We start from the raw sequence: 14,851 nt of genomic DNA on the forward strand, positions 1-14,851 counted from the left end.
GAGAGAATGTATATACAGTGGACCCTCAACCAATGGCATTAATCCGTTCCAGAGGGCTTGCCGTTGGTCGAAATTGCCGTTGATCAAGTTAATTTTCCCCATAAGAAATAATGGAAATAGAATTAATCCGTGCCTGACACCCCAAAGTCTGATTTTTTTTTTTACATGAAATATACATTTCCTTATATGGAAAGGAATGGGACATGCAAAATAAACAGTAATTAAATGCCACCTACCTTTATTGTGGAGTTGATGAGTGATGTGCCAGCATTAGGGGATATTCAGGACTGTCTATTGCTTGGAAGGAGAATCCCCTTCCATAAACACTTCAGGTACCAAGTCCTTTGGTGGGGTTACCTCCCTTCTTGGTTTTTTAATGCCACTAGGACCAGCTTGAGAATCACCGGACCACCTTCTACCACCATCACTACCACCCTCTACCACCATCACAACCAGTACCACCTTCTACCACCATCACTACCACCCTCTACCACCATCACAACCAGTACCACCCTCTACCACCATCACTACCACCCTCTACTACCATCACAACCAGTACCACCCTCTACCACCATCACAACCAGTACCACCCTCTACCACCACCACTTTCGTATTTTTTTACAAACTTTTTCTTGAATTCTATCGTGTTTCCCACATCCTTTACCAAAGGGCTGGCTCTAGAAGCTTTCTTGGGGCCCATGGTGGCTTAATTAGCAGTTACAAGCACTAGAAACACTAGAATAATCCAAAATGTATGGGAGGCACACATGGAAACCAACCACAACAGCTTGTAAACAATGGCACACTGAGTCTTGGAGTGGCTGGAGTTTACCTGGAGTTTACCTGGAGAGAGTTCCGGGGGTCAACGCCCCCGCGGCCCGGTCTGTGGCTGGGGACATGTTCCGGATGAACATCATTGGTTAAGTTTTTCACTGTTGGTTAAGGCATTTTTTGTACGTGCCGCAAAATGCCCTTCTCACACTATACCACTCACTTATTTATCCATACCTCACCTATGCTATTTGTGCTTGGGGATCAACTGCAGCAACACACCTAAAGCCCAACAAAAAGCTGCAGTAAGTAATCGTTTCAAAGATCGTTCATTACATCCACACTTACTACTGCCTAAAATGCTTTCTTGATAGTTGTGACAGAACCCACAGGCATAACTCTCTACGACATACTAAACACCAATGTAGTCAAAGGCCCTAAAATCTGACCTGGAACTGCAGACACATCGATACTGTCACTCATTTGACCATAAACAGAAATATTAATCTCAGTCTTAAAATAATGAATCCTGTGACTCCAATACTGTATATACTGTTTCACATTGACCGTTTTGGGGTTAAACCTGTACAATAATATTTGAATGCATATCATGCATGAAAACTATAACATAAATAAAAACATGGTAAATGAAAATTTAACTGCACTTTACTGAGGAGTGGTGATGACCTAATAGGAAGGTGGAGAGATGTTATTGCTTGGAAAGATTGTCACCTTCCATAAAAACATCAGGTAACTGCCCATCTGGTGTTTCTTCTCTTTTTTGTCTCTGTGCAGTAGCACTTGAAGATTATGGGGATTCACTAGCATTTGATGTTTTCCTTTGCTAAAGAAGCTGTCCAGTGTTGTCTGCTCTTGATGACTTTTCAGAATTTTTGTAAAGTGGTCAACAACATTGTCAGCGAATAGGTTGATGCTCCTGTTCACAACAGTAATGTTAAGATGCCATTTTTCCACCAGGCTCTGTGCTTGAGCCCAATGGTAACCCAATTCCTTATTTCTGCAGTGGAAATGTTGCCCTTACTGCTTTCTTCCTCTGAAGAAGAAATTTCTTCATCCACTTCTTGTTGCTCTTTGTGCAGGTCTTGAAGTTCTTCTGTGGTGAGTTTATTTTTGTGATCCTCCACTAACTCCTCTACATCCTCATCATTCATTTCCAAACCCATGGACTGACCCAGAGAAACAATATCCTTCACTACAGGCTCTGTCTCAAAGCCTTCAAAATCTGACACACTGTCTGGCCACAGTTTCTTCCAGGCAGAGTTCAGTGTCCTGAAAGAAACTTTCCCCAGGTTTTGTGTATTATCCTGAAATGCTGGAGTATATTAAAATAGTTTTTCCAAAATTTCCCAAGGGTAAGTTCTGTTTCAGAGGTCACTTCACAACACCTTTTGAACAGTGCTATTGTGTAAATTTTCTTAATATTTGTAATTACCTACTGGTCCATGGGTTGGATAAGAGGATTGGTGTTGGGGGGGGGGGGGGCAAGAACTTCACTTTAATGAAGCTGTATTCATCCACTAAATTCTTTTCCAAACTGGAAGATGAGGTGCATTGTCCATTACCAGAAGTGACCTTAATGGTAACTTTTTTCTACATGGTACTGCTTCACACTTGGGCAAACACTTCATGTGTATCCCATCAGTGAAGAACTCTCTTCTTTCCCAAGCTTTACTATTAGCCGTCTAAAGTATCCTCCTTGGATTTTCATTGGTAGACTAGCAGCTTGTTAAATCCTCCTTTAATTTTCATTGGTAGACTAGCAGCTGTTTAATTTTGCTGTCTCCACTAGCATTACCACACAACATGAGTATTAGCCTGTCTTTCATAGGCTTGTGTCCTGGTAATGATTTTTCTTCTTGTGTGATGTACGTTCTCTTAGGCATTCTTTTCTAAAAGAGGCTAGTTTCATCATAATTAAAAACTTGAGGAATAAATCCCTCAATGTCTACATAGGTTTAAAATTCCTAACACTTTTCAGCCTCATCTCTGTTAACACTGGCAGCCTCCCCATGCCTTACAACACTATGAATCCCGCTTCTCTTTATAAACCTATCAAACCAGACCCTACATTCCTTAACCCTTAAACTGTCCAAATGTAGATCTACGTTCGCACACGTAGCACTCCGAACATAGATCTACATTCGATTTTACATTGTTTCTTATGTAAAAAAAAACATAGATCTATGTTTGGAGCACTAAGTGTGCAAAGGTAGATCTACGTTTGGACAGTTTAAGGGTTAAATTCATCATTTTCACTGCTGTTTTTTGAGGTGTCTTGCCTAAGATCACTATATAACTACCTTGTTGTTTCCAAAACACTGTCATTGGATGATTGTTTTTTGTTAATCCACATTTACAAAAGCTTTTCCATTTCTTTAATTATCTGTGATCTTTCACAACAAGTATTTTTACTCTTTTTTAGCACATCATCCTCTTTTATTGCCTCTTTTTTCAATCTGGATGGTGTAGTGGATTTTGCCATACCATATTTAGTGGCCATTTTGAGTGTTCCATTTTCCCACTTTGCAATTAATTTTTTTTCATTTTAATTGTTCTCACTGCTTTCTTTTTAGGCTTGTTTGGATCACTACTCTTTTTTTTGGGGGGCCATGATTACTTATTTTCAATGAAAATATTTAACCCTTTGACTGTTTATGCCGTATATATACGTCTTACGAGCCAATGTTTCTGACGTATTTATACGCACAAATTCTAGCGGCTTCAGATCAAGCGGGAAAGGCCTGGTAGGCCTACATGAGAGAGAATGGGTCTCAGTGGTCGGTGTGCACCCTGTGAAAAAAATCTGGGACCCAGCAGTGCATTGTGGGAACGCCATCTTGTTAGTCCATTTTCACCATGCCTCTCGGTAAGAAGTTCCTCACTCCTCGGCGGATTGGAGGTCTTTTGTTCCCAAGTGATAGCTCTAACAGCGATGAAAATGTCAGTGACACTGAATTCCAGGGTTTTAAAGTGAGTGTTACCGGAAAAAGTGCCCAGGATAACGTAATTAGTGATGAAAACCCAGATGACCCACAACCTTCAACCTCTGGTGCTGGGCCGGCTTGTTCACGTTCACGTTCGCCTGTACCAGGACGAAAGAGGAAACTATTTGGTCGTGTACAACACCCAGATGTTAGCAGTGAATGTGATAGTGATAGCGATAGTGATTTCAAGGTCATTGAAAGCAGTTCTAGTGACAGTGAGGGTGAATATTCCCCAGTGAAGCGGCAGTATGTACGACGTAGCATGCGGTCTGGTAGTGTTTCATATGTTGTTCCAAGGGGAAGGAGAAACTCTGGGAGCACATCTCGTGGCCCTACACCACGACCTGATAGTGAAGATGACGATATTGTTACGATGGGTATGATTGATGTGAGTGAGGGAGCAGGCAGTGGTGGTGATAGTGAGGGTGGCACGGCCCATGTGGCACCATCAGCGGGCCACGCTACTACCCACGCTGCTGACTCTGCACAACAACCAGCCTCACCCGACCCCACACTCCCACAACCTGCACAACCACAACCATGGTACAATATCCAGAACCCACCAGCAGACCGCATCTGGGATTGGCAGGACGGTGACGAGTTTGTTCCCAGTCCCCATGACTTTGATGAAACACAAAGTGGAATAAAGCCATCATGTCCACTTGGGAACAATGCTAGTGAACTGGACTGCTTTGAGCTATTCTTTGATGAACCCCTGATGGACATCATTGTCAGGGAAACAAACACATACTATGATTACACCATGGCAAATACAATTCTCTCACCAAAATCACGGCTACACAAGTGGAAGGAGACAACTGTGGCAGAGATGTACCTGTTTTTTGCTACAATAATGCTTATGCCACATGTGTATAAGCACACTGTCACCACATACTGGGCAACAGAACGCCTGATTTCAACTCCAGGTTTTAGTGACATTATAGGTGTCAATCGTTTCCTGATACTGTTACGTATGTTACACTTTTCGGACAAAACCAGGCCTGACAGAAGCGACAGGTTATATAAGATCAGAAATGTGTTTATGTACCTGAAACAAAAGTGCTGCATGTATTTTTATCCCTTCAGGAAGCTTGTTATTGATGAGTCCTTGATTTTATTCAAAGGAAGACTCATTCAAGCAATATATACCAAGCAAGAGGAAACGCTTTGGTATAAAGCTATTTGTACTGTGTGATTGCAGAAGTGGTCTAGTTTTGGATATCATTGTGTACACTGGCAGTAATACTTTGAGACATACAATGGTCCCTCGCTTTTCGTAGTTCTCAGCAATCGTAAATTTCGCCAATCATAGGGGTATTTTCGTATAAACATGGACTCGCTTTTCATAGGTTGACTCGCGAATAGTAGTTCGTCCTGGTCGCGTACACACGGTGTGAACCGGGGCGGCCTCCCTACCCAGCCAGTCTGGCATTGTTTACCAGCGAGTGAAGGTCCCCTCAAGTGCTCCTACGAAATATTTCATAATATTCCACTCATTTTAGTGCTTGCAAGTACTAAATAAGCTTCCATGGCTCCAAAGAAAGCTCCTAGTGCCAAGCCTGTGGTAAAGAAGGTGAGAAATATGTACAGTGACAAAGTCTTGGGCCATTTTAGGGAAGTGTTAAAGAGATGCCAGAAACAGAGCTCTCTCCACAGTTACTTTGCGAGACAGGACTAGAGTGACTCTCAAGGTGGTCCTAGTGGCATTAAGAAACAGAGAAGAGAAGCAACCCCAGAGAAGCAATTGGTACCTGAGGTGTTGCTGGAAGGGGATTCCCCTTCCAAACTGTAAATAATCCAATCTCTCTTCCTCCAGTCTCCCATACATTAAGAAGAATCTCCAATAAAGGTAAGTGTTATGCTGTTAATGTTTCATTCATCATTTCCCATTGTATTGTTTATGTACTACATGTATATTTCATGTAAAAAAATTTTTTGTTTTAATACTTCTGGGTGTCAGGAACGGATTAATTGTATTTACATTATTTCTTATAGGGAAAATTGATTCACAATTCGTAAATTTCGTTTATAGTAGCTCCTCCAGGAACGGATTAATTACGAAAAACGAGGGACCACTGTACCATGAAGTTATTGGGTATCTCTGGTGATGTGGTTCGAACAATGATGGAACCATATCTTGGTAAGGGGCATATGTTATTTACTGATAACTGGTACACAAGCCCCTTACTCAGTGATTTCTTGCGAGTGAACTTGACAGACGTGTGTGGCACAGTGCGTGGTAATCGTAAACATATGCCAAGGTTCGACGCTGGCACTCGCAGAGGTGAGGTGCAAGCCTTTGCTGCCAATGACATCATGGCATTTCAGTGGCATGACAAACGTGATGTCACATTGTTGACATCAGTTCACCGAAATGAAATGGCACACAGTGGCAGGCACAACAGAGAGACCAATGAACCCATTCTAAAGCCTGCAGCTGTCATGGACTACAACCTCAATATACGCTTAGTGGACAAATGTGACATGCAGATTGGGTTTGCAGACTGTGTACGCAAGAGTTATAAGTGGTATATAAAACTTTTTTCCATCTTGTTGATATCTCTATGCTAAATGCTTATAACATATACAAGTTGAAGACCAACAAAACACCAAAATATGGTGAATTTTGTTTGTCAGTAATCAGACAAATAATCGCAAAGTACCAAGGAGCAACACCTGCAATAGACCAGCGCCCACGAAATTACCCACACACGCCATCTCGTTTCAGGCCTGGTGATCACTACCCCATACAACTGCCTCCTACTACTGCCAAGAAAAATGCTCCTAAGAGGTGTTATGTATGTACACATACCACAAAACGCCCACAAACACGCAGAGACGCTCGTTTTATGTGTGAGGAGTGTCAAGTGCCCCTCTGCATATACCCATGTTTCAAAGAGTTCCACAAGCTGCAGCGGTTCTAGGAACGTGTTCAGTGACTGTACATATGTATATATATTATGGAACAATAGTAATAAACATTGTTTTGTATTGTTTGTGTAAACAAAGTGTATACACAAACTAATAGTGATAAAGTTTGTTCAGTTATTGTGTTGTAAACAATGAGTGTATATTTGAACAATGCACCTTACATTGGTCTCACAGGCCACATAAGTTACTTGGAAAAGAAAAATATTGAAAAATGCAAGAAACCTTTGAATTAGAGTAAATAAAAGAATACCGGGTGGGCGGCAGTCGCCGCTGTTGCCATACGCACATCACTTTCTGCAAACTTTGCAGCTCTATATCTCGGTAAGTACTGATGGCAAAAAAATTTTTTTAGGCTTAAAACACTCAGAAAAATATTCCTAACATTTTCATAAGAAAAAATATTTTTTTTTTTTCTAATATTTGGCGACATAGAATGACAGTTTCAGAAAGGGGCCTGAAACAGTCAAAGGGTTAAAGAGCACCACAGAATAACAAGGAAATACAGTGGATCCCCGCATAGTGACTTTAATCCGTGCAAGAGGGCTGATTGTTATGCGAAATGATCGGTATGCGAATGAATTTTCCCCATAAGAAATAATGGAAATCAAATTCATCCGTGCAAGACACCCAAAAGTATGAAAAAAAAAAATTTTACCACATGAAATATACATTTTCCTACACACAAAGAGAAGGATACTTGCACAATAGTAGAGTAGTACATGCACAGTATATATTGCGCATGTACTACTCTACTAAATGAAGAATAAATGACACTTACCTTTATTGAAGATGCAGCAATGACTGATGAGACACTGTGTCCTGGGAGTGCCTTTTCCTCCTGAGTACTGTAGGTCCTGTTTGGCATTTTCTTCCAGAACAGGCCTTATCACACTGTGTATGTCACTACGATTCTTAAATCTCTCAAACCAACCTTTGCTGGCTTTAAATTCACCAATATGAGCACTAGTTCCAGGCATTTTTCCCTGTTCACCTGGGTGTTAGTCGACTGGTGTGGGTTGCATCCTGGGAGACAAGATTAAGGACCCCAATGGAAATAAGTTAGACAGTCTTCGATGACACTGACTTTTTTGGGTTATCCTGGGTGGCAAATCCTCTGGGGTTAATTGTTTCTTGGTATTCTCAATAAGCCACACCAACAATGGTGCTACAGCAGCAGCAGCAGCAGCTGACAGTGCTACAGCAGCAGCAGACGATGCTACAGCAGCAGCAGATGATGCTACAGCAGCAGCAGACGGTACTACAGCAGCAGCAGCAGCTGACAGTGGTACAACAGCAGCAGCAGCTGACAGTGCTACACCAGCAGCAGACGATGCTACAGCAGCAGCAGATGGTACTGCTGATGGTGGTACAGCAGCAGCAGCAGCTGACGGTGCTACAGCAGCAGCAGCAGCTGACAGTGCAGCAGCAGCAGCAGCTGTACCACCAATAGTAGCGATGGTTGATTGGGGTTTATTATACAACCTGGCCAGCTCGGAGACACGCACTCCACTTTCATAATTATCAATGATCTTTTTCTTCATCTCTATAGTAATTCTCACCCTTATTGCTGTAGGGTTGGCACTAGAAGCTTTCTTGGGGCCCATGGTCACTTATTTTGCAGATAAAATCACCAAAAACACTGTAATAATACGAAATGTTCCGATTGTATGCTTGGATGTTACCGCGGAGGCTGGCTGGTAAACAATGCCACCGGCGGCACATGTGAGGCTGGCTAAGGGCGCACATTGGACGCGTCTCGGACGAAGAGCGGTGAGCAGGTTTTTTGGGCGGTATGCGAGGCAAAATTTTTGCAATAAAAGCGAGCGGTATGCGGATTGAACGGTATGCGATGTGTACGGTATGCGGGGGTCCACTGTACCAAAAAGTTTCACGGAGCTTGTACAAACGATGCTTAACGAATGAAAGCTGACAAGAGACTGAGTGTGTGATGCTTTGTTTTTGTTAGATTTCAGCCAGATAGACTGTTTTGTTTGGTTCTAATATCAGGACAATCTTGGAATACCTAGTCAAATTTTTCTCAAAAAAATGGGCGAATATTGAACTGTACGAATATAGGGACATACGAATATTGAGGTTCCACTGTAATTGAAATACGTTAATGGTTGGTTTCTTGTGCTCAGTCAAAAAAAGGGAAGACATATTAGCGAAATAGCTAAGAACTTGGTTGGATGGATCAGTGGAATTGACTTCAGTATGGACTCGATATGGGCAAAATTGCCAACTTAGTTAATTGTACCCAGACCACTAACCTTGCATCTTCGTAATTCTGTAAGCGTTTCATCATGTGTCATATTTTGGTGCCATTATCTTCAGAAAAAGATTCTCTATCATTTTTTATTTTTGAGGGGTGGGGGGAAGTGGACACTGGGATCTATATAAATATTTGGGTCTGGACAGTGAAAGAGTTAAGGAATGTATTTGGCTCCATTTGTTTGGTACAATGATGTTATCCTTTGGATAACAGGCCTGCACTTCTCTTTTGCCTGAAAGGTCAGTGTATGTGACAAGAATATAAATCTCATCTCGTACAACTGACATTTCAGGTAACCTCTCAGTCTCTCTTTCTGCAATTTCTGCATCATTCACTGTCTGGTAACCAGGATTCTTATCATTTTCTTTTATGCTATCATAACTTTCTACATAATGCTTGTTTCTTTTGCCCTCTGAAGGGTATGATGAAAATAATTGGCCCAGACCCGTCAAAGTCCAAGTTGATATCATGGTTACATTAAAAAAATTCCAAACATTAGCTAATGTTTTCTGAGGTGTCTGAGGGCAGTGTGTGGTGTGAATATAATTCGAGAATCCGTAGTTTGGAATTTAGAAGGAGGTGCAGGCTTACCAATAGTATTATACAAAGGGCTGAGGAGGGGTTGTTGAGGTGGTTCAAATATTTAGAGAGGATGGAATGAAATAGAATGACTCGGAGAGCATATAAATCTGTAGTAGAAGGAAGGCTCAGCAGAGGTCATCCTAGGAAAAGTTGGAGGGAGGGGGTAAGGAAGTTTTGTGTGTAAGGGCTTGAACTTCCAGCAAGCATGCATGAGCATGTTAGATAGGAGTGAGTGGAGACAAATGGTTTTTATGACTTGATGTGCTGTTAGAATTTGAGCAGGGTTACATTTATGAAGGGATTCAGGAAAACTGGCAGGTCGGACTTCAGTCTTAAAGGTGGGAAGTACAGTGCTTGCACTCTGAAGGAGAGGTGTTGATATTGAAGTTTTTTAACTGTAGCATAGGCATGCCTCTGGCAAGACAGTGATGGAGTGAATGATGAAATTGTTTCTTCTTTTTTGGGTCACCCTGCCTTGGTGGAAAATGGCCAATGTGTTAATAAAAAAAATAATAATAATAAAAACAGTTTGATAGCTTAATTTTTCTACTCCACAGCTAGTTTATGGATCATCCTGCCATCCGGATACTTCTGTTCTCAAGTTCTTTAAGAACCTTTTATAGACATATCTTCAGCAGTTGCTGAACTTATCCTGATTTTAGTTTTGAAACTGGCAAAGTAATACTGAGTTGACAGCCTAGTCTCTATTGTAGTGAATTCTCATTGTTAAATCATGTCAGTTTATGGAGAATCCCAAATGATTAGTGGTTTAGGCTTGCCAGGAAACTCAAACTTGGAAACACACGAGAGTGTTGACACTAACAGTAAACCATATCAGTGTTCTGAGTGTCTGAAAAATTTTAGCCTTAAATACAGTCTTGTATTGCATATGCGATTTCATTCTGATGGTCAGCCATACCAGTGTACCAAGTCTTTAAAATGTTTTAAATATAAGCAAAAGCTTAAAACACACATAAGATTTCTTACTAAAGAAAAATCGTATCAGTGTTCACATTGTCAGAAGTGCTGTAATTCAAAATGGAATCTCATAGCACACATGCGTGTTCACACTGGAGAGAAACCATACAAGTGTTCAGTGTGTGGGAAATGTTTCGGCCATAACCGCTCTCTTGTAACACACATGCGATTTCACACAGGAGATAAGCCTTTTCAGTGCTCTGTGTGTCTAAAAAGGTTCAGACAAAAAGGCTCCCTTGTAGCACATATGAGGATTCACACTGGAGATAAGCCTTTTCAGTGTCCAGAGTGTCTAATGCGTTTTAGTGTAAAATGCACTCTTGTAAAACACATGCGGGCTCACACTGGTGAAAAGCCTTATCAGTGTACAAAGTGTCTGAAATATTTTACCCAAAAAAATGGCCTGTTAACACACATGAGGATCCATACAGGAGACAAGCCATTTCCATGTACAGAGTGTTTGAAATGTTTCAGTGACAAAAGTACTCTTATAAAACACATGCATACTCATTCAGGATATAAACCTTATCAGTGTCCAGAGTGTACACAGTGTTTTACCATAAAGGGCAATCTTGTGGTTCACATGAGAGTTCACACTGGTGATTCTCCATTTAAATGTTCTGAGTGTGTGAAATGTTTTAAACAGAAAAGTGCCCTTGAATCTCATATGCGCATTCATACAGGAAATAAACCATTTAAATGTTCTGAGTGTACTACATGTTTCAGCCATAAACATAGTTTAGTGACACACATGCGTATTCATACTGGTGATAAACCATACAAGTGTTCCGAATGTTTGAAGTCTTTCAGACAAAGAAGTAATCTTAAAACCCACATGAGAGTTCATTCAGGTGAAAAACCTTTTGAATGTTTGCAGTGTCATAAACATTTTACTGTAAAAGGAAGTCTTATAAAACATGAAAGAATTCACACAAGAGTTAAACCATATGAGTGTTCAGATTGTCAGAAATGTTTTAGTGTTAAAAGTAGTCTTGTAAACCACAAGCGAATTCACACAGGAGATAAACCATACCAGTGCCCAGAATGTGGGAAATGTTTTAACCAAAATTGCAATCTGGGAACACACATGCGTAGTCATTCAGTTGTTGAATGTTTAAAGAATGTGAAATATTTAGTGAAAAAGGCAGCATAATAAAGCATGAGTATATTTGATGTATATGAGAGAATCCATGTTAGTAGTCATTGAATATAAGTTTGTGTATGCTGGGATTAAAGTGTCACAGACACTTATGAAATGTAAAATAAAACCAAACAAACAACTATATTTTTAGAGTGGGGTACTATACAATACAGTAGACTGTTATATTACATAGATTTATTGGCCACATTTTGGTTATTATACTATTGAAAAATTGCGGCATATTTTTATACACTTCGTAAAATTAACCTAACACAGTTCTGTTTGTGGACGGGGAAAAAATTTGGAGAGTTCCCTGTGGGATATTTCGCCAGCTCAGGCCGCTGCCTGACTGTGGGTCGGACCATTGTCTCTGGGTGGGGGAGATCTACAGCCATCCCGGACACTCCGGCCAACCTCATCCTGGCCTTCATGCATATGCTTTTAGTATGATTCTCTCCTAGGAGTTACCTGTGTCTGTGAATTGTGTTTTGATCTTTCAATTGCCGTATCTTGTCTCTACCAAGCAGCCATGGCACCCATTAGGCATGCGAGTGTTACTGAAAGTGGCAAGATATTGGACAAGCTTAAGAGTGGCTAACGTTTGATGGATATAGTGAGAGTCTATGGCATTAATGAAGTGTCACTCTGTATAATTAAAAAGAATGAGGTAAATATATGCATTTATGTAATGAATTACTCAGGATGTCATCTCACTCACTGACTTTATTGACTGACTGACTAACTTACTGACTTACTGACTTGCCTCTTACTGACTGACTTACGTGACTATCTTACCTCAAACATCCACCTCAGCCCAGTAGGGCCACAGCATAACTTTCCATTTTCTTCACAATCATCAACAAATACCAGCAACCACAATTTAAGGTAAGCAATATTATTATTTCTGTTGCATTTGTAGTCTTAAGCATAACATAATTCATGACAATGAACAACAATTATGTATTCACTTTTATTTTTGTAAGATCTAGAGGTCTAAAAAAAAAAAAAAAAGTTGTTTGGCTTTTTTGGGGCTCCCAGGAACGTAACCCTATTTTTCCCATAAATTCTTCAGTTATTTAACACGGAGTTTCCTAACACGGGTTTTTCAGGAATGTAACTACTGTGTAATGTAATGGTCTGCTGTACATAAGTAATTATACAGTATACAATTATGTTAATTGACATGTATAAACTACTTTATAGAAAACCCCTTGTTATCCAAGGCATTTTGGGCAACGTTAAAACAAACTTTAAATTACTAGACAGTGAGACACATTGCACATAAGAATGAAAAATGCTTAGTGCATTTTATTTTGAAGGTATTCAGTGATTCAATAAAAAATCTAATCAAAGATACATTAAGGACGAAGTTAGGTGCCTGAATTGAAACCAAAATGCCTAGTAATAAATGAAAATTGAAGGAAGGATAGAACAAGAACAGCAACAATATTGGATGAAGGACAGGGTCTCGGGATTTATTCAGCATAATATATTGTATTAAAACTAAGATAAATGAGAGAGAGAGTAACTAGAGGTGTGGATGCCTTCCTCTCAGTCATCTTGTGAGGTGCATAATAGTATTACAGTGTTACGTAATGGTTTCAGAAAATGGGCCTCAATTTGATAGTAACTTGCCAAGTTACAGTGGTATAGAATTATTTGCAAGTTTATGATCTGGGTAGAGTTGTAATTAGTTGTTTATAAAGACATGAAATGGGTCACTAACATTACAGTGTAATTTATATGTGATTACGAATCAATTTTTTAGCAAGGTATAGGTGAATTTAGACAAGTTAGAGTGGTTATGAGTTACAGTAGGCAGAGTCAGAATAATTTTCAAGAATGGGTGGTAATATTTTTTTTTTTTTTGATTTTTGAGCAACTTGTTTCTAAATTCACTTATTTTCTGGGAGTAGACTCTGAGCTCATAAAGGTTTATTAAAGGTATTAACCCTTTCAGGGTCCAAACCGTAGTTCTATGACATGAGCTCAGCTCACTCAGATAAGCTGTGAGCGGTAAATTATGGCCTGGATGTGAGAGAATACATCTATGTGGTATGTGTGCACCACATAAAACAAATCCTGCAGCGCACAGTGCATAATGAGAGAAAAAACTTAGACCGTAATTTTGGATTAAAACGGCGACTTTGCAGTGTTTTTTCATGTGTGTTTTATAGTTGTATTTGCAATTTCTTGATCTCATTTGATAGAATGGAAGATATATTACAGAAATACAGATGACTTTTATTGGTTTTAGTACTGAAAATGGTGTGAAACTGAGCTCAAAATAGCAGAAATGTTAAATTTTTTGCCGATGATCAAGAGTAAACAGATCACGTCACTCGTCCAATACACATCAGCTGATGGGTCTTATGTGCATTCACAAATGCACGGATATTATTTATACAATTATTACAATATAGCATAACAGTAAATCTTCCATTTTTTATTTGCATAAAAATTCATTATTTTAATAAAATATCAAAGTGGAATTCATTTGTAAAGCCTGAAAATGTAACTAATGAACAGAGAAAATGTTAGTTTAGTGTCAGGAATGCCTGCATTGTTTATGCTGGACCCTATTTTGAAATAGGAATATTTTGAACTTTGTGATAAACTGGCCAAATTACTAATTTCTGATCACTTTATTGGGTAGTTGAAACAGTTGACTTTGTGATTTCTTGTGCTCAATCGATAAAATAGAAGTAATACTAGCGAAATGACTAAGAATTTGGTCGACTGGAATAATGTAATTGGCCTAAAATGGGAGTCAAAATTGACAAAATCGCTGATGCGTAAATATCGCTGATGCATCAAAATTCTCGAGAGCACAATTTCTTCAGTTTTCCATCAAATTTCGTACTTTTTTGTTTTATTACCTTCAGAAAAAGATTCTCTACCATTTCACAAAAAAAAATAATTTTTTTTTTTTTTTTTTTTAAATTCTTGGACCCTGTGGACATGTCTTCAGAGTATGTATAAAATATAAAATAACTTTTAAAAACACTTGAAATTTTGGAGTTTCCAGACATAATGGAGAGACTCAGTCCAGGTGGGGCACAGTGACCGTATTAGAAAGTCAGGTGGGGGGAGCCGTATAGAGAGCTTTGGTCATAATTTGAAATGACCATATTAGCGGAACACCGTAAAGTGAAACTCCATAAAGAGGGG

The 14,851-nt window shown here is 39.6% G+C and overlaps 1 protein-coding gene across 3 annotated transcripts in view; it reads left to right on the top strand.

The window, feature by feature from the left end:
* Positions 1-14,567, top strand: part of LOC128702284 (zinc finger protein 84-like) — a 31,668-nt gene extending 17,101 nt beyond the window's left edge. For all 3 annotated transcript variants that reach the window (XM_053796453.2, XM_053796455.2, XM_053796454.2), the window contains one exon: positions 10,119-14,567. In XM_053796453.2, the coding sequence (XP_053652428.2) occupies positions 10,295-11,692 (1,398 nt within the window). In that variant the 5' untranslated portion in view covers positions 10,119-10,294 and the 3' untranslated portion in view covers positions 11,693-14,567. The remainder of the gene's footprint in view (positions 1-10,118) is intronic.
* Positions 14,568-14,851: the final 284 nt, after the last annotated feature.

Source organism: Cherax quadricarinatus, chromosome 80 (genome assembly GCF_038502225.1).
Source record: "Cherax quadricarinatus isolate ZL_2023a chromosome 80, ASM3850222v1, whole genome shotgun sequence".
In the NCBI taxonomy this organism is placed as follows: domain Eukaryota; kingdom Metazoa; phylum Arthropoda; class Malacostraca; order Decapoda; family Parastacidae; genus Cherax; species Cherax quadricarinatus.